Source organism: Urocampus carinirostris, chromosome 18 (genome assembly GCF_059441175.1).
Source record: "Urocampus carinirostris isolate Australia breed hairy pipefish chromosome 18, RoL_Ucar_1.0, whole genome shotgun sequence".
Taxonomy (NCBI): Eukaryota; Metazoa; Chordata; class Actinopteri; order Syngnathiformes; family Syngnathidae; genus Urocampus; species Urocampus carinirostris.
The window spans coordinates 21,979,433-22,006,360 of NC_142366.1; the positions used below are offsets into that span (position 1 = coordinate 21,979,433).

Below are 26,928 nucleotides of genomic sequence, written 5' to 3' on the forward strand. Positions count from 1 at the left end.
TTTTTAATTAATTTTGTGTTTTGGGGGGAGGGATTTTTACCGGAAGCGCTAAATACTAACACTATGTAGAGTAAGTTGAAATCAGACCCCAAGAAAAATAACAAAAAAGAAAAATAGGAAAAGATTGTGAGCTGAACAAGCTAAAAAATGCACATCGAGTTGTTTTTATCGGTTCTTATCTATTTATTCAGTTTTTATTCCTGGCATGACCGTCCTTTATTCTGTGTACAGCAAGCTTGGTGTCCTGTAAGGCGCTTCAAAATAAAATATTTTATTATTATGATGATTCTTAGCCGGTTCCATCTCTTCTAAATTTGTCCCGAAGTCTTGGAGACAAAAGAAGTGATTGATCGGGCTGAACATATTTGCGAAACAGAGATGCTTTGTTTGATGCCGCGCTTTTTCGCGTACAATGAGTGATGTCGCCTCCATTGACGCTCACTCAAACATTTTTTTTTCTAAACAATAAAAATCACACAATCTTGCGGAATGCTCATGTAAAATTGGGCCTTGTCCACAAATAATAAACGGGAAAACAACTATACTTGCTGACGGTCGTTCGTCAGTTGAATTTGTATGTAAGTTGCTTCAGTGCTGTATTTTGTATGTTTAAGATTTATATGATTATGTATATATTTCATAAAATATTATGCTCTCTAAAGATAAATAAAGTTAAGTTTAACTTACTTTTGGAAGATGCGCTTCAAGAGGTCTTCCTCCGTGGTAAAAAGTGGCCGAAAAAAAGTGATCCAAACATGTTCTCAACCGCATCAAGCTTTCTTATTCCACTTCCATTTCAAAAGAAACGGCTCACCTCTTCTTTACACTATATACCAATCATATTGAATGGATGCATGACATATTAAACAATAAAAATGTCAAAGTTCTTAGCGGGCTGGAGATACAGTATCGAATGTTTACACATTAACCAGGAAGAGAAAGTGGATTGCTTCTTTGGGGTGGATGCTGGGTGACCTCTCACAGCGCCACACGCCGGTAGTGGCGGAAAGAAGCACTACAGTACTGCCTGTACCTTGAAAAAGGTGCACACAATACAATATCTAACTTACAGCAATATCCGGATATTTTTCGTCATCCCCTATCTACCGTTTTTCGTGTGTCGAATGGTAGTGAGTCGGGGTGCGTCTTTATAGCATACAGAGGTGGGTAGTAACGGAGTACATATACTCCATTACATTTACTTGAGTAAGTTTTGGGACATTTTTTACTTCTAGGAGTATTTTGAAATCCCAATACTTTTACTTTTGGCAACATGGAAGTCGTTACTTAAAACATATCCGCGTGAGTACGCGTCTGTCTGTCTCCGCTAAGGCTCTACCATGTTTAACCAATCATACATAGCCGCCTCGTCACATGACTATATTCAACTTCAACTGTTTACAGATGAACAGATCAAAAATGGCGCTTAGCAAAATCGACTAGGAGAACGCAGAAGAGGAGTCGCGCCCATGGCCTCACATCAAAAGCATGTTCCCCTTTAAAGAGTCCCAAACACCAGCTACAATACGCAATGTCTCCTTCGTTCGATTTCATGGGCAAGCTTGTTGTTCTGCTTGTAGAGCATATATATATATATATATATATATGTCATAGTTGGGGACAAAAGGAGGTCGGAAGCCGGGACAGGAGAGCAGACATGGTCAGGACCAAAAACGGGTCGAAGCCGGGGACAGACGAGAGCAAAAAACGGGACAGTTGGGAGCCAGGGTTGAAAAAGGCTTGCCTAGTGTTCACAGAGGTTCGCAGTCGGACTGACAAAAGGGGACAGACAGGACTGGGTTCAAATACTGACATACCAGCAGGTGGCACTGTTGGACTCATCATTGCAGGACACTTATACAGAAACTATACAACATATTTCAGCAGAAGTTTAAATAAAATAAAAGGTAATATTACACCCGTTACATATATATATATATATATATATATATCCATATAATGCACATATGATTATTCTGAAAAGAACAATGATACCACTTAAAAGAGGCTTATACTGACCACCATATTATCATAATTGTTCAGTTTTTAAAGCTTTTTTTTCATTGAGCATCAAATAATTACCTCTGTCTGCCTTTTTGTATCAGACTTGAAAAATATATGTATCAAGCCGAGGTGTGGAGTGCTTTTGTATTTACTGTAAATGCACGTCCGCCTTTAGATTAAAGCATCCGCCCAACCGCACTTGTTTAGGGTGGTGATAGCTTTGGAGAACAGTCCTTGATCTAAGGGACCTGCCATAGGGCAGCAGGTCAAAGAGGCGAAGGGTGAGAGAAATCTTCAATAGGGTTGGTAGCTCTGCTGTGCTATTGCAATATGTCAATATCCTAGAGACTAGGTAGAATCAGGCAATGATTTTCTGGTCTGTGTTGATGACTCTCTTTCCGTGCTGTTTCAACAACAAGTGCTTTTAACATCATGGACATCATAATTCCATATCTGTTCCTTGCTAAGATAACTTCGTTCAATTTAAGTGTCCTTTGACTATTCGATTTGATAAGAAGCTGCTCAATATTTGAACTGACACAAGCATCACGTTGATTCTGTTATCGGCCTTTGCAAAGTCTTCTATCCAAATACACGAATGTTACCTATACTTTCTACACTGATGGGAAATTGATTTACTTGTCTTGAGTTGAGAAATAAATGTTGTTTTTAAGCTTTTAGAGTCAAAAGTCCGACTCTAATCTGAGAAAGTAAATCTATCAATTGATGCTGTTATGTTTTTCCACAGCACAATGATGTGTGGTGAAGTTCATGTCTGGTGAGGCACAGTCAGATATACATTTAAATGAATCTACATCTCATTCATTTGAATGGCAGAGAAAGAGATATATAAACCGTAGTATCAAAAAGAAGAGATTTTATTGTCTCACCTTAACTGTCAGGACCAGAACGGAGATCGGACACACATGCGTTGCGTTTCTCACAAGCTTTTATTGGAAGGAAGAGAAAGGGCTGCGCTCACGATCCGATGTTTGCTGGACACGGGAAGCAAGTCGCTCTAGTACTCGGATTGTGCTCCGAACGCGGAAGTGGATCTTCCGTGGCGAGCGATGGCGGTGTCAGGGACGGAAAAAGCGGGTCAGTGGCCGGGACAGGAGAGCAAAAATGTAGTCGGGGTCGGAAGCGAGTCTGTAAGCCAGAAAAAGAGAGAAGACATAGTCGGGGACAAAAGGAGGTCGGAAGCCGGGACAGGAGAGCAGACATGGTCAGGACCAAAAACGGGTCGAAGCCGGGGACACACGAGAGCAAAAAACGGGACAGTTGGGAGCCAGGGTTGAATAAGGCTTGCCTAGTGTTCACTGAGGTTCGCAGTCAGACTGACAAAAGGGGACAGACGGGACTGGGTTCAAATACTGATCGGGAGCCAATCAGAACCTGCGGCAGTTGGCGTCAAAAGAGCGGGCACATCCGAGTTGCATCAGTAATCATGACATTAACTTGGAAATTAAGTCTAGGCACTAATCAGTTGAATAAAAGCATCAATAGATAAGCAATCCTCCCTTTCTTAAAGAAAATCTTAATAACTTTGTCACAAATTAATTTTTTTGAGGGCTGGGGTAAGCGTAAAATCAGTGGTCTCAGTATCGCCCTCTGCCATGAGGCCAAAAAATACCATGCCTCAATCTGCATCTGTTTTGCTATGATTATTATTTTTTTATTTTATTTATTGTTTATTATTCATTATCTTAATAACAATAACAATTCAATAACAATGTAATGTGGGGATTGTTATCGTTGTTTTGTTTATACTTACTTTTACAAAAATAGTTGTCAGTACTGTTCATAATAGAAATAATAGTCTGATAAATTATACATTATACTAAAATATTAAATATTAAAAACATTCAAGTGGAAATAAAAGAGGAGTAAATAAATAGAAAAAATATTGGATGGCTTGACCTGGTATTAGCGTCCTGATACTATTAATGATGCTATCGTTCGAGGCTGAGGTGTGCCCTAAATCAGAACGCTTGTTCTCACTATCGCCCTCTGCCTTTAGGCCTGAAAATTGCATGCCTCACTCCGCATCTGCATACGTTCAGCACAATAAACTTTTACATACTCATTGTATTGACAATATTTATCATGTAATTCGAAAATTCAGCCATTTTGAGAAAAAAAATCCCCAATTTATGAAATTAAATGTCAGGTAACTTCAACTCAGAACAAATATAACCATTTAAAACCATTTTCAGTTTAATATTTCCATTATGACAAGTGAGGCACAGCTCCACCTGCCTCTTCTGACCGCACGTCACTGCCGCGGCATATCTATAATAAAATGTATTAAAAATCCTCAACCATTTTCAATCTTGAGGGGGATTATCCCGGCAGTTTTCATGTTTTCCATAAATCCAGATCCACTCTGGTGTCAATTCCAATCGCCGGGGTTTCGACCAGCTGCTATCAGAGCGGGGGGTGGTCCGCACTGCAGTGTCAGGGAGGGAGAGGGATGAGAGAATGGCAAAAAGGGGGGGAAATCCCTGCCAACACTGTGTACTGAGATCTGCTACCAAAGGAGAGGTAAGCAGGACAGCGCCATATTTTTACTCTGTTATTACAAGTGTGAGTTGATATGTGGGTGTATGTTATCCAATATCAGTTTAACCAACCTGTGTAATGTCTATTTTTCATCATGTAACAGCAATGTTTACTTAGAATCTCACTTGTCTCCTTAACTTTGTTATTATAGATTTATAGCTTAATATCACTTTAGTATTATACTGTATGTATTGTTATATTATATATGTTTTTAGTTTGTTTTAATTTTGTATGTGAAAATTGTTGAGGGATAGAATAGGATAGCATAGGTTAGGATAGGACAGGACAGGATAGAATGTATTGTCATCCGATGGTGCAAGAAAATGTATAAAATACCACAATTTGGAAAAGGTTAAGGGTAGAAGTATAAAAATAAATACTATCATAACATCTCTGAAAAATATTATTTTAATTTTGCTTATTTTATTGATGCTTGTTATTGTGTTTTTCACTATTATTTTTTATTATATTTTGCTGTATTATTCCATTTTAACTGGATTTTTTGCAATATGGAGCTCTAAGCATAAATGAAATCGTATCTGTTTTTTTTATTATTACTTTACTCGTTTTTTCTTAATGTTCAGCTGTACTTTATGCATTGAGAAGCTACAAGTATTGTTTGGATAGAAAATTTATAATTACAAGATATTGTTACTTGGAGAAAAAAACAATAATAATAAATTGTATGGATAAAATATTAAATTATTTATTTATTTATTTTAAAAAATGATTTGAGTGGTAAACAAATTCATGAAATAATATATTATTTAGTTTTATTAAATGTATTTTTGGAGATGTCGTATTGTGTAGTGGAACTGAAAATTATATTCATAAAACGAAAGGAAGTATGCAAAATAGGGTGATTTAAAGTGACCAATTCTCATTATTTTGCCCAGGTTTTTGTTGTTTTTGGGGCAGTAAGATGGCGTACAATCATGTCAGCTCCCTTCAGGTGAGCCTCATATTATGTCAAATAAATACTAATTTCTCAACCTACAAGTAGGTTAAAATGCACATTTATGTGATAGTTCATGTATTTTTGCTTGATATAGAACTCAATATTATTGTTTTAGATAAATGAAGTTTTTTTAGCAGCTAGGAGGCGCTAAATAATACACAATGTCCTTTTAAAAATGTATTAAATTGTTATATTTATTCAGTGTTAAAGTTCTTATTTTTTACTATCACAATTTCAATAAAACAATTAGTTTGAAAGATATTTCTTTGCTGTGATGAAGAGTTAGGCACGCAATTTTCTTGCCTCACGGCTGAGGGCGATAGTGAGACCAAGAATTCTGATTTAGCTTATACATCATCCACAAATTACAGAATGAGGGATAGTATTTGCAAGCTAACTGCTGGTCAAGCCATCCAATAGATTTTTCTCATTGCATGGACCTTTGAATTGTATACTGTATTTTAAATAAATTATTTTCTTTTTACAACTAGGAGGCACTAAGTAATACACAATGTCTCTTTACGTATGAAGCTGGACTGTGTTTCCAATTTCATATTTTAACGTATAGTCTCATTATTGAGGTACTTTCATGTCCCTCATAAATGTGTGACGTAATTCTCATTTTGATTATCAGCACCTTCTTTCATCCCTGCCTCAGCTTCCTTTTGTTGCCATGGAAACAATTTGATCTTTGCTCTTGTTCTCATCTCTTTCACACGCATCTTATCAACCTATTGCATTTCCACTTTCACCACTGCAGAAGCAGCCACACCCTCTCTGCAGATGTCTCCATCTTCCCTTCTTGCTTGACCCACATCTTTATGCCCCACCTCGCTAAAAATAACGGCACATCTCCAGAAATCTATCCCCTACCTGTGTATTATTCTCTGGCATTAATGATTCATGCTACTCCGGTGACTTGCAAGCTTGCAGGGTGAATTTGACTGCACAGCATTCTGACCTTGGGGCTATTGTGCGCATATGTTTCGGTGCAGTTGGATCTCAACGCAATTATTTTGTTATGATCCATTGCAAAGACACAATCTCCTGCCAAGTGGATTGAAAAACTGAATTGTGTATGTTGTATTCACTGTAAATTCCAAGACAACAAGCCTTTATTTTTTGCTATCTATTTCAAATACGGCGACTTTTTTTATTTATTTTTTGTGCTCTTTTCCACGACCCATATGCTCTAAGTAAAAAAACACTGCAGTAACGTCTGGAAACATTTATGAGGCCCTTCTAGAGGAGAAAAAGGTAAATGTTTTTGCCAGTAGTATTCTTATAATACATAACAGGAGCAAAAGGGAAGGTAATATTGGGGGTGGCAGTGGTTCAGGAGGTAGAGAGCTCGTCTTGGGATCAAGAAATCGCAGTTCGAATCCCGGCTCCTCCGTGTTACATGTCGAAGTGTCCTTGGGTAAGACACTGAACCCCTAATGCCCCCAATAAGCAGGTTAGCGCCTTACATGGATGCTAACGGCCGCTATTGGGGAATGTGAAGCACACTGTAAAGCGCTTTGGGAAGTCTTGACTTGAAAAGCGCTATATAAATGTAGATCATTTCATTTCATTGTTATACATTTACATACATAATCACATTACTACAACTTTATCACCCACAATTTATAGATTCGAATTGAACAGCAGTGGAATTTATGGATCAAAAACCCTACACTTCTCTTTCCTTATCATCGGCGTCAATATCAGGTCGCAGAAAATTCCCTTCATTCTCAAGGAACAATAACAAGTGAATGCAATTCGTTCAAGTGCAGCTGTAACCACCAATGAAAACCACACAAAAAGACGCGTCTGTGTTGCAATCTCTCACTTCACCTGAGTTGCGTTAGTCAAAACCTGCAAAGTGGAAACATGTATTTATTCATCAAATACTCTGTTGTACATTAAATCCAATGAAATAACCAATTTCTAGGCTCAAGCATTTGTTTAACAAATACCTAGTACTGTACTTGATAACCCTTTTGTTTACAAATAACTTCTAGCATTTTAAAAATAATCTTGCTGCCATCATGTGAACGTTATTGGAAAACTACAAATATGGCCCAAAAAATGCTTTTACTTTCCTTTAACATGTCGAGTCTAACTTTATAGGTAATAAAAAGCCTTTTGGTGCTTTTGTCGGTGTTTAGTTGACACGATGGCTGTTCCATAAACACAAAATTGAAAAAGATTCGTGTGTACTTAATGTAGGTTTGTCAAGCCATTATTGCCGCATAGGCAGACACAGGCAGAAAAGAGGTAGGGCGACTGTTTAGTCAGTCAGAAGGCAGAACACAATATCCAGCAAAAATCCCAAAAGTAGTCAAGACGCGAAAAGTAAACCACTATACAGCAATACAGGGATTACTGTATCGTACACAGAAATGTTGCACTGCTGCTGTCTTCTAGAAATATAGGAGCCAAATTTTACACCATGCAGTACTCATTCGCGTTTTCTTTCAGTGCAGTAGTAAATACATGCTTGTCTTTGTAATCACCATCTTGAATGTTCACACGATCCGAAAACGCGCTACGTAATCAACTCAGAGCAGAACGTACGTAGTTGAAAATTGTGTTAGTTGTGCGCCGGGTTTAAAATGTAAGAAATGGATATGAGTAAGTTCATATTCATGTCTGTTTAAGCGGTTTGCATGAAGCCAAATTTGAGTTTTGTTCTTGAATTGGAGCATGTGACTTTCATTCAAGTGTGCTCTGTAGTCCAAATTTACAGTTTGGAGTTGCAAAATCTCCTAAAGGAGTAAAAACGGGACAAAGTAGCAGATCGCAGACCGCCAGGACATATATCCACGATGACATTTAATGTGATTGGCTATAATATGCATGATCCCCTGCAAATGCTGGATTTTGAAGGTTGTATGATGAGTGAAGGCAAAAGACCATTGCTGGGAAAGTAATGATAAGAAAGGATACAGCTAGCAAATACTGGTTAAAGGAATGCATGGATGGATGGATGCAAGAAGGAATGCATGCATGGATGGATGGATGCAAACAGGAATGCATGGATGGATGGATGCAAACAGGAATGCATGGATGGATGGATGTATGGATGGATGCATCAAGGAATGCATGGATGGATGGAAGAAGGAATGCATGCATGAATGGATGGATGCATGAAGGTATGCATGTATGGATGGATGGATGCATGAAGTACTGCATGCCTGGATGGATGGATGGATGGATGCCTGAATGGATGGATGGATGGATGGATGAATGCATGGAGAAATGCATGGGTAGATGGATTCTTGAAGTAATGGATGGATGCATGCATGAAGGAATACATGGATGGATGGATGCATAAAGGAATGCATGGATGGATGGATGGATGGATGGATGGATTGATGGATGGACGGACGGACAATGTCGTAATCCTTGACTAGCCTCACCCAAATCCCAAATACAGTTAGCCCAGTAAAAAATAGATGACTTTCGGGGAAATTGCTGATGAGCATTCCATGTGATAACTGCAATAAAAGGAAACAGAAACAGGAAACATCTTTGACCATTTACTGAACCCCTGTTCCAAATGCAAGGCAGAGACTTCCCTGGAGACTCGTCTTATTAGTATTCCGGGCCACACCTATGCAACACATGCACTGGCAACAGATTTCTATTTATCAGTATTTATATAAGTACTTGTTTGTATTCTGCATGTGTGCTTTCTGCACCAACATATCCTCCATATTCTCAAGACGTAAAGGATCGAAAAGCACATTGCTGCCCTAAGACTCATAAGAATGTTGCTGAGCAACCATCAAGGTCATTAGTATGCAGACCGTTTCTTTTGGTTTCTGCCCTCACATATATACCCTAGACATAATGTCTGTGGGTGGCAAGGATAATAATGATGTCGATATTCCTAGCAGCATAATCAATATCGGGCCTACACACTCCTGTGTTGTTCACATCTGGATTTAAATGAAAATGATGAAGTTCTGCTCAATAATACTGCTGTTTTACTGTTTCAGCATTATGGTTTCAGTTATCGTTGTGTTCTGTTAAGGGTGGGTTCCACTCATGCAGCTGCAATGCATTAAATAACTGCATGATGTCATAGTTTGGGATGGAAGATGGATGACGCTTAACACTGAAAAACAATGGTGGCCAAATGATATATGTGCTGTATGTGAGTCACATCGGGAGGCTTATCCTGCTTCTAGTAACCTTGGAAACCAGTACCATGTTTCCACCAGGCTGTACTTGCCCAAGACACACCACAGGAAGTGGTGCCCCAACGACCCAGCTGGTTAAGGGATTTGCGTACTGTAACAGAATTATCCCAAAGGTTCTTCAGCTAATTTTGCAAAAGCTAAAAGCAAAGTTTTTGCTTCAACCTAACTGACTAGCTTCTCGTTTACTGTGCATTTGAGTCACTATGTTGTATTTTGCTGGAAATTTTTCTTGATTTTGCATCATATCATGTATTCATTCTCCTCTTAGAAACGGGCTACGTTGACCCAGAGTTGATCGAGCATTACAACACACCAGGCTTCATTGGCTGTCTGTCGCGGGTGCAGTTCAACGGAATAGCCCCCTTAAAGTCTGCTTTGAGAAGCAACGCCCCCACAACACTTGTGCAAGAAGGGCACCTTGCAGCTAGCTTACCTGCGTCTTACCAGGGGAAATTGGTGGAGTCCAACTGTGGGGCATCGCCTCTCACCATCCCACCAATGTCGGCTGCAACGGACCCCTGGAATCTGGACAACACAGGTCAAGATTTCTAATGTAGCCTTTGTTAAAATGCAATCAGAACATTTTGCCAACACGTGGTTTTCTCGTACATCAAGGAAGTTCTTGACCCTCGTGTACCTGTAAGTGACAATGACTTATGAATAAGGTCAAATGTTTTGAAGAGGTCTAAGTATTTAAGAAAGAAGTAGTCTCTGAATAAAAAATATATCTTAGTCCGCATTTTTCCATTCCAGTTTTCCAGACTAGGTGGATCATTGTATAGGTTGTTACGTCAGGTCAGTTAGTAAGTAGGTGGGTAGTTTGGTGAGTTAAGATAATAATGGTAGGTCAGTCAGTAGGAATGTACAGTACATAGGCATTGTAGGTACGTAAGTAGGCAGGTGGCTAGGAAGGTAGATCGGTAGGTGGGTAAGTGAGTGAGTCTGTAAGAGGTAGGTTGTCCGGTAAGATAGCTGAGTCAGTAGGAATTACATTAGGTAAGTACTGTTGGTAGGTAGGTTGGTGGGCGGGAGGGCATACAGGCGGGCGGGCAGGTAGGTAGGTAGGTAGGATGTGTGCTGGGTTGTGTTGGGTAACTAGGTTGATAGGTGGAAAGATTGATGGATGGATGGATGGGTGGTAAGTAGGGGTGTATGTAGCTAAAAATTAAGAAGGTCAAAATGCATATTTCCAAATTTGTATTAAGGGGTATATAACCAATTAAAGCATTGCATTGGCGGAAATGAAATCAGTTTAGCCACGTATGTCTTATTATATCTGTCAGCAAAACCGGCAATGGTTAAGGTCATTCATTTTAGTTTTGCTCTACTCGTCCCTTAAAACAAGGGACACCACAAACCTAAACAAGTGGACGAGACTGTTAAATTGCCTGCATAGAAAAATGGGAATTCATATCTTAATTATACTCATTTTGGAATTATGTCACTGCTAAATGTTACTGTGCAATTCTTTTATTGCACTACTGTACGGCAGCAATTATTTCTTAGGCCAGATTTAAGTTTAAAGTTTAGTAGATCTTTAAAATAAGTAGAGAAGATATCTACGTACTTTGAACTTGCAAGAAGAGCGGAGAGACCTAACTTTAGATAATAATTCCATTCCGTTCTAAAAGCCTTCCTCTGAGCTCTTTCGATTTATTAAATCTCCTAGGTTACAAATACATATCCGCCTTAAAGGGTGTGGATATTAAAGAACAATCCCCTAATCTTATACTGTCTTTGCTGCCAAAACACGAAAGGGTGTGACTCAGCCTCATCAATGTGCTAATGTGGGACCCAATGCTCTTAACTGGTTCAAAGTAGATAATGTTTGCAAGAATGCTTGTTGATAGGAATGCACAAAGCAAGGACAGTCACAGCAACCCGGTGAGTCAGTTCTAGTCTTTAATTAATTATCTGAGAGGCCTGAACCAACAATCCAATCCAAGCAATATCTTGAAAATATATTTTCCTTTTTATCCTGAAATTATGTTTAGTTTTTTGTAATAATTGTTTGCAATAGTCTTTGATCTGTGCAGCCCTTTGAGACGCTTTGTGATTAAGGGCTATACAAATAAACATGACTTGACTTGACTTTATCCTGGAATTCTATGTCTCTTATTATCTTGTTCTTATTAAATACAATCAAGATAATACTAACTCTTAATCCCCCTCAGATCCAGAATTCCCATTCAATGAAGAAAGAGTCATTCCAGACGGAGTCAATCGAGACTCGGCGATTATCGGAGGTACGGTTAATCCACATGGCATCTACCCTGTCTCTTGTTGCATCGCTTCCTACGTCTTTCTGCCTTTTCCATCGTAGGGATCATCGCCGTGGTGATCTTCACCATCCTGTGCACTCTGGTGTTCCTGATCCGCTACATGTTCCGTCACAAAGGCACCTACCACACCAATGAAGCTAAAAGCACAGCAGAGCCCCCCAGCGAGTCGGCGGACACGGCCATTATCGGCACCGAAAACCCGGAGGCCATCGAGGAGTCTAAGAAGGAATGGTTCATCTAACGTGACTCTGACAGAGGACGTGAGGACACGAAGGAGACGGTTCACGGAAAGGACTTGTGGTGGAAAAAATAACAAGTCTTTAAGTAGGACTATAATCTCCCAAAGACAGAGAGAGAGACCTGTAAAAGGTTTTTGTTTTGCTTTTTTATATATTCTGTATATCTTTATTAAGTGTGGAAATTATGAGGGACTCAGTCGAGTGTTGCTGCACAAGACTGTCAATGTAAATACTAACTGGCTTGTCCTTTGTATTGTGCTTGGGAGTTTACAGAGTCATTTGAATACATTATAAGACAAATAGTTCAATTTACCAGGTTGTGCAATAGGACACAGCCTATGTTTTTTTGTTTTTTAACAAATGATATATCTATTACGAAAAATGATCAAATTATCATGCCATTTGCAGACTGTGGTTGCACCAGCCTGCCTCTGTGAATTCTTGTTTATTTTAGTAAAAGGTTTATTTCCAGAGTCCATTACATAAAAACCTATCTTTGAAGGAGTGTTATTGCATCTCTTGTGAGGAATAAACGAAGGAGTATTTGATGAGTGAACTAAAAATACTACAACGCTAATTTATCAACCACTGTGTCGTTCTATGGATGTGCAATAAATATAGGGTTCCCTGAAGGTGGGGTGCGTAGTTTGAGGTGTCCTTAAAAAGTTTAAAATTCAATATTTTCTCTATTAGGTATGTGTTAACAATGCCCAACTGAGTTCAAAGAGCCTTTATTTTATTTTAAATCACAGCGCCTATCTGATTTTATCTTACTTTTTCATCGGTGTTTCGGCCACAGAGCGCATTAGGCTGGAAGAAAGGAGGCAGGGGTGCATGGGTTTGAGTAGTATGATTTCAAATGTGTGTTTGATGTTTTCATTTTTCTCTAGGATGAAAATGGTGAAAGTAAGAAAAGGACAAATGCCATTTTAAACCACAAAAAGATGAATAAAAAGAGTTTATTCAAGCGGGTATAAAGAGACATGTACGTGCACGTGCCATACAAGCAGGCTCCCATGATGATTTCAGCCAGAAGATGGCATCAGAAAGTAGAATATTTTGAAGTTACAGTTACCGCCTTTACAAATGGGGTATATTGTTTGAGGTTGAGCGTTAGATATTTTCTGTAATAGGTATGTGTTAACAAGGCCCAACTGAGTTCAAAGAGCCCTTTTGCTTTATTTTCCATCGCGCCTGTCTACTTTTCTTAATTTTTGCAGAGCTGTTCAGGGCGGAACACATTGGGTAGGTAGAACAGGGCCCGGGGGAACTGCTGCAGTGACATTATGCTCGTCCCTGCATTTTCTTTGTTCATATTTGACAGTGTAGCTTCAACAAATCTGAAAGTAAGAAGAGTCCTGTTTCAAGTACAGTCCAAATGCCAACCCAAACCCCAAAGAACATGAAAAAAGAAATGCACATCCTTGCACGCGCATCATGAGGAAGCTAAGAGATGCTGCAATGATGACACAAGCCAGTAGATGGAGGCAGCGAGTAATAAAAAAAATCAAATTTCCATACAGCTCCTTCAAGTAATGTAATCGTAAAGTATCGTATCTTTTTAGGAATTTGTTTCCATTCTATTTTCAGAAAAGTTAATCCCTCTGTTATGTAATTATAACTCACCCAACTAGATTCTTACAAATACTTAACATCGATCTTCAAACGGTTTCTTTTTGGATTTTTAAGACTCCCTATATGCCAACAAAGTCGTGGTATAAACAATCCAAACTGACTTTAAAATCCCCAAATATCTTCATATCTGCAAAGAAACTTGCTAATTATTTTCGGACAGTAGCTATATCCTGTCTTTTTTCCACAGTACCCGTTCTCTACACTGATGCATTACACTTCTTGTGTGACAAACTGGTCTAACAGACTTCCTTGATGGAACCACCTCCAAAGAGGTTCTGTTCCAGCCTCTGTAAGGTGATGTCTTGGGATTTGCCAACAAAATTGGGAAGAGATTCTGTGTCAGGACCAGAACGGAAACAGGACCCAATTGCGTAGCGTTTACCACAAGTTTTATTGAAGGAAAGAGGAAGGGCTGCGCCCACGATCCAGTGTTGGCTGGATGCGGGAAGCAAGTCGCTCTCGTACTCGGATTGTGATCCAAACACGGAAGTGGATCTTCTGTAGCGAGCGATGGCGGTGTCAGGGACGGAAAAACTGGTCGGTAGATGGGACTGGGAGAGCAAGTCGGGGCCGGAAACGAGTCGTAAGCCGGGACGAGAGAGCAGATGTGGTCAGGATCAAAACAGGTCGTAGCCGAGACAGACGGGAGGAAAACGGGACAGGTGGGAGTCAAGGTCAAAAAAGGCTTGCCTAGTATACACTGAAGTTCGCAGACCGACTGACAACAGGGAAGTGACAGGGCTGAGTTTAAATAGGTACAGGGAGCCAATCAGATAGCCCGCAGCGGCTGGCGACAAATGAGCGGGCACGGGTGATTCAAATCTGTAATCATGACATTCTGTCTCTGCAGCATACCCGTATTTTGGTGAAGAAACCACGGCAAGAGATTTGAGTTTTCTAATCAGCAATTGCAGTGCAATGCCAAACTCAGCGATCATTATCCAGGCAATGACGAGCTTTCAGTGTTTTTAAACATTTGGGGGGGGGGGACAAAAACCAACAGCAGCTGTTTAGAGTCATGCAGAATCCCGCCCACTTCATACCCGTCGTCTGTTGTATAATAGAAAAACAAACTTTTCTTCCTCCGTGTGTTCTCTTTGGCATAAAACGTTTGACGGAAAACAAACAAATTGTAGTCAAAATGGCTGACAATTCCTTAAATTCTAAGAGGCTGGGCTACGGCAAAATAGTAAGTAGTTAAAAAATCTCTACGTCACGCCAGTCCTTTGTTCAAACAAGGTCTGGTGAGTACTTCTACCAACTGCAAACTAAAAACACCACTCGAAACGATGTAAAGACTAAACAAAAACTGAATGAATGGAATATTTACCAACAAATAAATGAAGAAAACCCCCACAAGCACGGGGAGAACATGCAAACTCCACACAGGAGGTTCTATCTCATGACCTCAGAACTGTGCCGCACACGCACTAACCACTGCTCCACCGTGCTGCCCCAGTCTATATTAATTATGATATTAAATTAACAAAACGTGTGGAAAAATAATACATGTTTAATCCCAATATTACACTGTTCTGTTTAAACAAATGTACTTGAGAATACTGTATATTTTTTTCTTTTTGGTGATAGAGCCATAATACTCCTTCAGCCTGATCAAAATATTTATCATGAATTTGCCAATGTATGTAAATGCTTTATTTTCAAAAACTTCGATTGTTCGAGTCGTGTTGGTTTTTCGTCAAGCATGATTAGAAAATCGTCGATTGTTGCTTTTGTTTAGCTCAACACCTTTTATAACCTATTTTGATTGACCAGACTTTTTCACACTTATAAGCTAATCATGTGTCTTAAATCAACTATGTCAAATTTGCATATTAGGTTTTTCTTTTCAGGGATATTCAATACTAATTTTTCTTACTAATACCGATACCCAAATCTTTAGGGTTCTTTGATTGGAACACCACATACCTTTGACACTGGTGCATAAAATTCCCTTGTGCCAAAGAAAATACACTCACTAACCACTTTATTATGTACACCTGTCCACTTACTCGTTACAATTTCCAAACAGCCAATCACATGGCGGCAACTCAGTGTAGGAGTGCAGACATTCTCCAGAGGATCTCCTGCAGATCAAACCGACCATCGGTATGGGGAAGAAAGGTGATTTAAATGACTTTGGACGTTGGTGCGGTAAGGGCTGGTCGGAGTATCTCAGTAACTGCTGATCTACTGGGATTTCCACCCACAACCATTTCTAGGGCTTACGGAGAATGGTCTGAAACAGAAAAAATATCCAGTGGGTGGAAATGCCTTGTTGATGCTAGAGGTCAGAAGAGAATGGCCAGACTGGTTCGAGCTAATAGAAAGGCAACAGTGACTCAAATAACCACCAGTTACAACCAAGGTTGGCAGAAGAACATCTCTGAATGCACAGTACGTCAAACTTTGAGGCAGATGGGCTACAGCAGCAGAAGACCACGCCGGGTGCCGCTCTTTTCAGCTAAGATCAAAAAACTGAGGCTACAATTTGCACAAGGTCATCAAAATTGGACGACAGAGTGGAAAAACGTTGCCTGGTCTGATGAGTCTCCATCTGCTGCGACTTTTGGATGGTAGGGTCAGAAGTTGGCCTCCACAACATCAACGCATGGATCTATCCTTCCTTGAATCAATGGTTCCGGCTGGTGATGTTGGTGTTATTGTGTACACACCTTGAACATTGTTGCAATGCCACAGCCTACCTGAGTATTGTTGCTGACCATGTCCATCCCTTAATGACCACAATGTACCCAACTTCTGAAGGCTACTTTCAGCAGGATAATGCGCCATGTCAAAAAGCTGAAATCATCTCCGACTGGTTTCTTGAACATGACAATAAGTTAATTGTACTCAAATGGCCTTCACAGTCACCAGATCTCAATCCAATAGAGGATCTTTGGGGTTGTGGTGGAACGGGAGATTCACATCATGGATGTGCATCCGTCAAATGTCAATATGGACCAAACTCTGAGGAATGCTTCCAGCACCTTTTTGAGTCCATGCCACGAAGAATTGAGGGAGTTCTGAAGGCAGAAGGGGGCCCAACCCGTTACTGGCATGGTGTACCTAATAAAGTGGCTGGTGAGTGCATGTTTATTTCATTAAATACCAATAAAATATAAAAATAGTTTTATTTTATTTAGTTATTGAGACAGTGTGTGTTGTTTAGTGTCTCTTAGTAGTAAAAGACTTCATCCATTAAAAAAAACATTGATTTAAATAGTACAACATATTGTATAAACATGATTTTTTTTTTAATACTCGTCAGTTGAGAAAAAAAGCATTTCATTTAGATAAACTTCACCTAGAGGGAACTGACCTAATTTTCCGCAATATGGCTACTACGGGTACCCAAAAAACCTCAAAAAGGCCAGGTAAATAGTTAAATGTGAAATTGTACATTTTGGTCACTTTGAGTCTCGGTAGTTTGTATTCTTCCTTGTGCTTTGTAACTCTCAATTTTGGTTGCACTACACAATCCAGCGACATCTAATGGTCAAATGTTATACAGTGTCCCTTTAAATGGACAGTGTATTAATAATAAGCATAAATACAAGAACTCATTTAAACATGTTTTGTTTTTTTTATACTGAGAAATATAGGTTTTTGTTTTTTAGAGACTCAACTAGCGGGAGCTGACGTAATTGTCCACCATCTTGCTAATAAGGGTACCCAAAAACCTTAAAAATGCTCAGCAAATGATAAAGGAAATGGTGTGCTTTGATCAGTTTGAGTCTCCTTAGTTTGTATTCTTCCTTGTGCTTTGTAACTCTCATTTTTGGTTGCACTACACAACAGTGACATCTAATGGTCAAATAATATACAGTGTCCCTTTAAATGGACAGTGTGTATTATATAGTGTCTCCTAGTGGTAGCAAAATATTTCCTTCATTACAAAAAACAATTTTCATATTAATAATAAGCAAAAATACCAGAACTATAATATGAAGATACTTTTTTAATACTCGTAGGTTGCAAAATAGATATATTTTACGGATCATGAGCCTCACCTTGCTGGAGCTGATGTAATTGTCCACCATCTTGCTACTACGGGTACCCAAAAGCCTCGACAAATGATAAGTGAAATAATGTGTTTTGGTCACTTTGAAACTCCGTATACAGTATTTATTCTTCCTTGTGCTTTTGTAGCACTAGTTTTCAGTTGAACCACACAATACATCTAGTGGTTTAATCATACACACTGTCCCTTTATTGGCAAATTAGTCATACAGTTGTTTAACGACCAATACTCGTCCTGGTATCTGTATTCGTCCTTCCCAAGTTGTGTATCGGTCATGATTTCACATAACGAACTATAAGATGTGGGGTTGTTACTATACATCAAACATAATAACTGAATGTTGAGGTTTTTGCTGAATTTGGAGGTCTAGCATTTAGTCATTATTTTGTTTCCAAATCATTTGTGCCTTTGAGCCATTCGGCCTCCAGATGTATGAAATCTCCTCAAATCATGCATGCACTTTGATGCTGGTTTGAATGTAGCTGTGCCCTGAACATGTAATAGGTAGTATCAATTAGTTATACGGTTGTTATACAGTATGGATAAATGAAATGGAAAAAATTGTGCCATTTTTGTATTCATTTCTAAACGATGGACTAACATTTCACGTTATGTGTTTCCCTGTTTGTGTTTTGAGTTTTTATTACAATTGGAGAAGATGCCAAATGTGTTCGATCAAACTGTACTATTGTAATGCCACAGAAACCCGGCTGCCTTTTTAATTTGATCACAAACGAGATTTCATCCATTAAGTCAATCTGCGAAGTTGCATAATTACGCTCTTTTATCGAATTCACTCACTTTGACGTATATAGACGTCAACGGCACTGAACGTTTTCAATGGCAATGACATGTCGCCGTCAATCGCAGTGGATGAAGTCAAGTTTTGTGAAAAGAAGAATAAGGTTACAGTAAATTAAGTCATAACCTAATGCTTTTTGTGTGTTTTTTTTTAAGATCTGTTGAGTTCAATAAAGGGTGTTTGATCTTTTATTAAGCGGTGCAGATGATGAATGATGGCTTATTTTCAGTAGGGTCATGGGGGTGCTGGAGCCCATCCCAGCCATCTTCGGGCAGGGGACACCCTGAACTGGTTAACAGCCAGTTGCAGGGCACGCAGAGACAGATAACTCACTCGTTCATTCACACCTAGGGACAATTTGGACCGGCCAATCAACCTGAAATGCATGTTTTTGTAATGTGGGAGGAAACCGGAGTGCCCGGAGGAAACTCACGCAAGCACTGGGAGAACATGCAAACTCCACACAGGATGGTTCGATCTCATGACCTCAGAACTGTGCCCTTGATATGCAGGTAGATGCCTTGCATGGCTGACGCTGCTATCGGTATGCGAGTTTTCTAAGTGAGTTTCTTCGAAAAAGATGAGAAATAAGCAAACGATAAAGGTATGCAACTAGTTTTCTTTATGACTACGAATGGCCGGTATTCATATGATGAATGAAAGGCTGATGTTAATTTTGTCGTAAAAGTCTGTTTTCCTCCTTGTTATGCTTATGATACTAATTAATTATTTTCTATTATTATGTATATAATGTATTTATATTGTTATTTAAGCATTTGTGCAATTGACAAATATATGTCCCCCCACAATGGGGACTCTAGCCAATCAGAATGCAAAACGCAGTGCATGCCGAAAATCCGTGATGCAGCAAGACCGTGAAAGGTGAACTGCGTTATAGCGAGGGATTACGGTACTTGGAATTTAATATTAATATTTAAAATCATTTTAAGTGGACAGCATGTATTATCCAGCGCCTTCAAATTGTAAAAAATATTAATTCATTTAAAAAAAAAAAAAAATATATATATATATATATATATATATATATATATATATATTGATTTAAATAAGGAAAAATGCATGAACTATCAATAAAACGTACAAATAAAAAACCTTGGTCAATAAATTTGTCCCTATTTGATATAACATGACGACACATTGAGGGAACTGACATGATTGTCAGCCATCTTGCTGCTATGGGTCCCCAAAAACCTTGCGAAAGGCTGGGTTAAAAAAAATGCGGCTCGGTCACTTTGAGTATCTGTAGTTTGTATTCTTCCTTGTGCTTTTAGCCGTCGTTTCTTTTTTTGGTTGTGACACCTTGTCATAAATTAAGGATTAGTTACAGACATAATGAAGTTGATGACCTACTACAAATTCTAGTTATAATGACCCTAACTCATTCGCTGCTTTTGATGGCTTGAAAGATTTAACTATTGCCATTGACTATTATAGACATCAAAGGCAATAAAATAAATAAATAAAACGCAGTACAATAAATAAATACTACAAAATTATCTTTTTATTGGCTTATGGGACAGCAAAAGTAAAATCAGCAGTTAAACAGAAAAAAACACAGTTTCAACACTTGCTGTTCATGTTTGTTCTATTGTAAGCTTTTGAAATGGAAATACTTGGATGCAATTTGAAGTGGATTTTCATGATGACTTCATCAGTAGATGAAACTTCAGGCCTCGGGACACTCGGCTACAACAGGAAAAAAATCTGACTTTAAATGTTTGATCATAACAAACAATGTTGTACAAAAAAATAGCAGTACTATGTGACTAACCAGAATATCTCAGATGCCAAACAAGTGCAGTAGATTTTCAGAAAACAAGCAAGACCCAGAATTCCTAATAGGCACGCTGCAAAGGCTGTGCAATTGGGCTAATAGTTCACCCAACAAGTTCTCGATTGGATTAAGATCTGGGAATTGGGCTGGCCGCTCCATGAGATTGATTTGATTGGTTTGGAACCAAGACTTTGCTCATCCACTGGTGTGTTTGGGGTTACTGTCTTGTTGAAACACCCATTTTAAAGACATGTCCTCTTCAGCATAAGGCAATATAACCTCTTCAAGTATCACAAACTGATCCCTGGTATGTGATAAATGGGCCCAACACAACAGTAGGCAAAACATGCCCAGACTATGATACTTGCATCACCATGCTTCACTGTCTTTAATGTGTACTGAGGTTTCAATTGGAGTTTGGTGGTCATCTCACACACGGTCTGTGGCTCCTGGGCCCAAAAAGGACAATTCTACTTTCATCAGTCCATAAAATGTTCCTCCATTTTTCTTTAGGCCTTTTGATATGTTCTTTGGCGAATTGTAACCTCTTTTGCACATGCCTTTTTTAACAGAGGGGGATTCTTAAAAAGATATTTGCTTCACACAGAAGTCTTTTAACTGTCACAGCACTTACAGGTAACTGCAGACTGTGTAAGATCGTCCTGGACCTGATCAATAGCTGAGCCTTTGCCATTATTCTCCAGTCCATTTTACTAGTTCTCTTCCATTTCCTTCCACGTGTCTGTTTTTTCTACCCATTTTAAGGCATTGGAGACTATTTTAGCTGAACAGCCAACATTCTTTTGCACCTCTTTATAGGTTTATCCCTCTCCAATCAACTTGAAAAGAAACCTGTTCTACGGAGCAGCGTCTTGAATGACCCATTTTCCTCAAGCATATAAACAGGCGCAACCCGGTTCACACTTGAACCCGAACAGTGTTTTTCTTCCCCCAAATTGTCAGCGATCGGTTGCCACCAATGTTCCCTGTATTTTTCCACAAGTCTGAGCGTTCACACAAAGTCGGTGAGCAGTGCTTCAAACAACAGTGAGCAACCATAATCCCAAGTGTGGCAAGATAATTAATTATCAAACATGTCCAAAACTTGACATCAAGTTACATTTTGCTGAGTTTCCGGCAATGCAAAATTATTTTTCTCTTTTGAATGAATTGACTCATGTACTATTGCAAAGGTTGTACGGCCTACAAACGTCGTTTGTTCTTACAATTCTTTCACAAGATATCCATTTCTTTATATTTCCTGATATATTTTGTCGCATAATATTAACATTTTAGTGGAAGTACAATGTTGGCAACAAGATTCACTTGATATAATTGGAAATTATTTGAATGCAACACAAACTTTTTCTTCTTCTTTTCTGTGTGTTTTCCTACTTTTTTTATCCCTTTTAAAAAATCTCATTGTGTTTATTTTTTCCGAGCTGTTGCTTTTTTCTTTTTGTTATCTATTTACCTTTTTCCTACATTTCTTTCTTTTTTCTTTTTTTCTGGCTTTTTTCTAAATTTTTCCTTTTTTCTCTTCCTTTTGTTTCTTTCTTTCTCAGCTTTTCACTACTTTTTCAATTTGGCATTTTTTCTTTTTTGTTCTATTCCCCCCTTCCTTTAAGTCAATTTGTGCATAATTTTTCATAATATTTGGTCATATTGGAATTAAAGAAGCAAAAACAACCTAAAGAGCCGGTTCTTTATAGTGAGCCGAGCCGAAGAAGCCGGTTCTCGACAAACTGTACTAACTTTACTCAACTTTACGCGACTTCAAAATACTGCATTTAGGACACAACGTCAGGGGAACCCGTGTATTTTTACCTTCATGCACTGTAACTTTGACTTAAGTCGCTTCTTAATTCGTAATTTTGAGCCCTCATTTTTGTGCGCTGGCTAGACTTTCTTGTGTGCCGAGAATGTGCGCAGCTTAGAGGGAACACTGGTTTCCACACTATTTTTGGACACACCCCTTTTGAACTATTTCCCCAATAGCACAGCCTTCGGACCGTGCGAATTATGAATGCTGGGTCTTGTTTCTTTTCAGCAAATCAAATGCACCACTGGTACCTTGTTTTGCATGAAAAAAATGCTAAAAACCAGGGAAATGCAGATTGGTCACATCGCACTGCTATAATTTTGAACAGCACTGTATAAAAAGTCTGAGTCAAAAACACATACCAGCAGGTGGTAGGATGGCAATGTTTTCAGCCTGGACGCCAGTCCCCAAGGAGAAGTTTGTGAATTGCTCTTGCAAGGCCGCACTGACCTGAGGAGTACGGGCTGCAAAAGGAAACACCCACCGTTATACTTTTCAGCAAAACAAAACACAGAACAGTATGACTCACAGTAGAGTTTGTTCATAACTTGAGAGACGCCGTCTTTTGTTTTGATGGTGTGGATGATCGCAAACTCGTCATACTGGACGCTCTCCACGCGCATGTCGTTGTCGTTGTTCCAAACTGGAATAGGAGTTTAAAGTTTATTGTTAATAACAATGTAATAAGAATATTGCACACTTATTTACTTTATATTCCTCTTCTTTCTTTTTTTATTCATTGTGTCATCCTTGTATATTTTTTGTACACACCTTGACTGTGGAAGGTAAAGCGTCCTGGAGTGTCTGTCTTTTTGGCCAAATGAGTCATTCTCCAGCAACTTCCATCGTCCCTTTATAAAACAGGAGAGAAGATGAGCAGTGGCGGTATTAATGCGGTTACTTTTCACTGTGAAGAGTACTGTAACGCGTTACTGTATTGATAAAATTTCGTAACTGTTGGTACATGGTGCACATGTATTGCATTTTGCGAACTACCATGTCCTTTGACAATTACAACCTTCGATCTGCCACCAACATCTTCTGACTGGTGGTCATGTTTATATTGACCTACAAAGTACACATGAATACAGTTACAGTGGCGCCATCTTAAGAACAGAGTATGAGAAAGCTCATTACTGTATATACTTCGCCTTTTTTTCAGCCCCTTTTTATCCTGCAAAATGTGCAATTAGTACCATACACAGGGTAGGATATCGAGATCATACTGATATTTTATTCCTGTAGTCCAAATGATTAAAATTGGATGATTTAGTAAAAATTTTTACTGCACAACTGCTATTTAAGGTCAACAAAAACATAGTGCCGGAAAACATCCATAAATTATTCATTCGGAAAGAGGGAAATTATAATTTAAGGCGCTGTAGTAAATTCATAATCCCAAAGGTGAGAACCACCAGGAAAAGTATGTGTGTGTCTGTGTGTGGAGTCAAAATTTGGAACAATTTACAAGACGAGATCAAACAATGTCCAACTATTCACTTGTTCAAATTTAAACACAAAAAAACATTACTGGCGGAATACAGCGATGAAGAATATGGGGTATGAGTGATACGAGAGATTGGAAATAGTGCGTCTACAACTATGGTTAACTTTGTTGTTATTGTTGCTATTGTTATATCATAACTGTTATTATTAATATTATTACTATTGTCGTTATTATCATTGGTGTATTTAATATGGAAGATGAAGGGGTAGGGAAAATAAGCATCTGCTTCTTACTACCCCTTTTTGAACATATTATGTAACATTATTTTGTGGAGTTATTGTTTTTGTTCCGTTTTTATTTTAATGTTCGAAATAAAGTTTTAATTCATTCATTCATACTTGCATCCAAGCTGAATCCGCAACTATACAACAAAAAACTCCAATCGGAGTCAGCTTTTATGCACATATTCGGTTGTGTGTCACCAGTGGCGAATGATAGGCAGCACAGAGGGGGCGTGGCCTTTACAGGAACAACAAACAAACCGGATATCAATGGGGCAAACGTAAGCACAGAATCCAGGGTAGACATCTTACAATGTATTCAGAAATAGAGAAGGAGATCTTCAAGTGGTTTGGGACAAAATTGATATGGAGTGTCTCGGCTAACAGTTCGTTTGAAAGCTCTCAAGATTGCACAAGCTAAGAAATAATAAATCACGTCTTCTGCTTGGTGTACACCTTCTCTTTCATTTATTTTATTATTCTTTATATCTGTGTATTATTTGTTATTGCTGCCTGGTCATCCTGGAAGGGAGATTACCTCGTCTGCGGTCCCTTCTCAAGGTTTCTTCATTTTCCTCATGTTGAGGTTATTGAGTTTTTCCTAGCCCTCATGTAGGATTTAGATCAGGGGATGGTGTAATAATAGTCTGGGTTTTGCAATAATCTGTGGTCTGTGCAGCCCTTTGAGACTCTTTGTGATTAAGGGTGTCACAAATAAACATGACTTGACAATTATAAAGCTAATTATTAGTTCAGTAAAGCACCCAACACTGAATATGATTGACTCACTTAATGTTGGCGTATGTGAGGTCCAAGTCCCCCCCTTCGGTGGGCACCATGAATGTAGTCCCCACTTTCATGTTTTCCCTGTGGTTAACGAACCACGCAGCATCACTGGCAAGTCCAACCATGTACCACTTGCCCGCCATCTGAAAAAAATGAAAGAAATTTAGAAGTCTGCATTTCAAATCCCCCTCTTCAGATAACTTCTTCTACTGATCACCACAGGATGTATGCGCATCGTTGACCCAAAACGGCACGAGTGGGTGTACGAGTTTGAATAGAGCGAGGGAAGATTTGTATGATGAGTTGCTATTTAGAGTCGCAATTAAAAAAAAAAAAAAAAACATGCCCAACTGTTGTGTGTATGTGTGCACGAATCAGTTTTTAGGAACACATCTTTTTCCCTGAAATTATTTTGAGGAAACTGGTGTTTTTAAAAGCCCTTTAAGGAACAAACTGGACAGAGGACATTTTTAGGAACGCATGCGTTTTCTGTGTTAAATCTGGTAAGTTATCATGGAAATGTGGTTTAGAGTTACTTGACTGATGAATGCCTTAGTAGGTTTAAGTAGGATAAGTAAAGGGTAATCGAATGTGTTTGCTCCCAGTAAGCTTTTACAATAATAATTATAACAATAATAGTAACATTAGTATTGGTGTATATTCTTTATCATAGAAAATAATCCAATATTGATATTAATAATAATGATTAGTGATTGCTGTCATCATTATTAGTATTATTTATTCCAACAAGACTAAAAATATATTTAAGTTGGTACCAAAGTCATTCAATTCTTATAAAGTTTAATTATGTGTGAACTAAGCTAATAAAATATGAGCTGGTATTTTGAGCCACTACTTTATGCCCATTTAACTGACAGGCTTAAAAATGTATTTTACTCAGTATTTAACCGATATGGACTGGCGTATATTTATATCAGGCGAAAAAGTCAAAGGCTCCAAGAAGTGGCCTATCAAAATAACTAAAATAAAGTCTTGCTTCTTGCACATTCAGTGTGCTTATTTGAGTTGTCACTATTTACAATCTTTTTCTGCTAATAAACTCGTATAAACTGATATGCATCCCTGCCTCAATTTGCCTCCGTGCAAGGTTGTATTTAGTCACCACTCTGGATGTTTTTCTGGCTTACCCTTTGCAGATCAAAATTCTCAACAGGCATAACTTCGGCGTATGCACCCAGCAGGCACATGAGTGCAGTCAGCGTCCTCAGGATTGTGTCCATCGTGATGTCGTCTTTAAGTCAGCTCTTGTAGTTTAGTGACGAGATCAGCGGTACCAGGCAAGTCCATGAGGCTTATATACAGCTTTCCCCCCTTCCCTGTTTTGAGACTCCTCCCATCCGCCTTATAAAACATTTTGGCCTTCTTCCACTGCAACGAAACTGCTGTTACACAAGTGCACCAGCAAGAAGGGTGGGGGGCGCTTTTGGGGTTTGGTCTCCCGTATTGTCTCAGTCACCACAAGGTTTTAAATGCAAGGCCTGTTCCACATGTTTTGCAACAGTGCAAAGTGCTGCAAGATGGGGGAGTTTTTTTGTTTACTTCTTGTAGCATAACTCTTGCTTATGAGGAGAATACATTTTTCATCAGAGTTGTGGTACTCTTAAAAGTCAAGTGAAAATATCAATCCCAGGTTGGGAAAAAAATGCCTTAGGTGCTCAAAGTAGGGGTGCTTCGTTTGAGGTGCTTTTAAAAAGTTGAAATCAGAATATTCTCTAATAAATATGAGTAAACAATGCTCAACTGAGTTCAAAGAGCCTTTATACTTTGTTTTCTAACTGGCCTACCTGCTTTTATCTTACTTTTAGCTGTTCTGTGACTTGCGTTAGGGATCAGTAAAGGGGTAGGTGGGGTAGGGGTGGATTTCATGCTATTCTCTGGGGTTTTTGTTAGTGTAGCCTGAAAATGGTGGAAGTAAGAAAAGGCCTGTTTCATATCCAGTACAAAAACCAACCCAAATCCCCAGGAAGATGAAAACAGAAGAGTTTATGAGTACTTGAGGAATGTGCTGACTAAGGGTGCGATCATGATTTTAAGCTAATAGGTGTAAATTTTCCGGTCGCGGACATCCACTTTAAAGTTA

At 38.8% G+C, this 26,928-nt stretch overlaps 2 protein-coding genes across 2 annotated transcripts in view; one reads left to right on the plus strand and one right to left on the minus strand.

The window, feature by feature from the left end:
* Positions 1-18,887, plus strand: part of cntnap2a (contactin associated protein 2a) — a 502,190-nt gene extending 483,303 nt beyond the window's left edge. Inside the window, exons 24-26 of the mRNA XM_088322778.1 lie at positions 9,983-10,252; positions 11,889-11,960; positions 12,038-18,887. Coding sequence (XP_088178904.1) covers positions 9,983-10,252; positions 11,889-11,960; positions 12,038-12,237 — 542 coding nt within the window. The 3' untranslated portion in view covers positions 12,238-18,887. The remainder of the gene's footprint in view (positions 1-9,982; positions 10,253-11,888; positions 11,961-12,037) is intronic.
* A 1,309-nt stretch (positions 18,888-20,196) lies between these two features.
* Positions 20,197-26,144, minus strand: LOC148348644 (lipocalin-like). The gene is made up of 6 exons (XM_088321897.1): positions 25,976-26,144; positions 24,831-24,970; positions 23,085-23,164; positions 22,843-22,956; positions 22,676-22,777; positions 20,197-20,403 (listed from the first exon to the last, which is right to left on the minus strand). The coding sequence occupies exons 1-6, from the start codon at positions 26,066-26,068 to the stop codon at positions 20,384-20,386; spliced, it is 549 nt and encodes a 182-aa protein (XP_088178023.1). The 5' UTR covers positions 26,069-26,144; the 3' UTR covers positions 20,197-20,383.
* Positions 26,145-26,928: the final 784 nt, after the last annotated feature.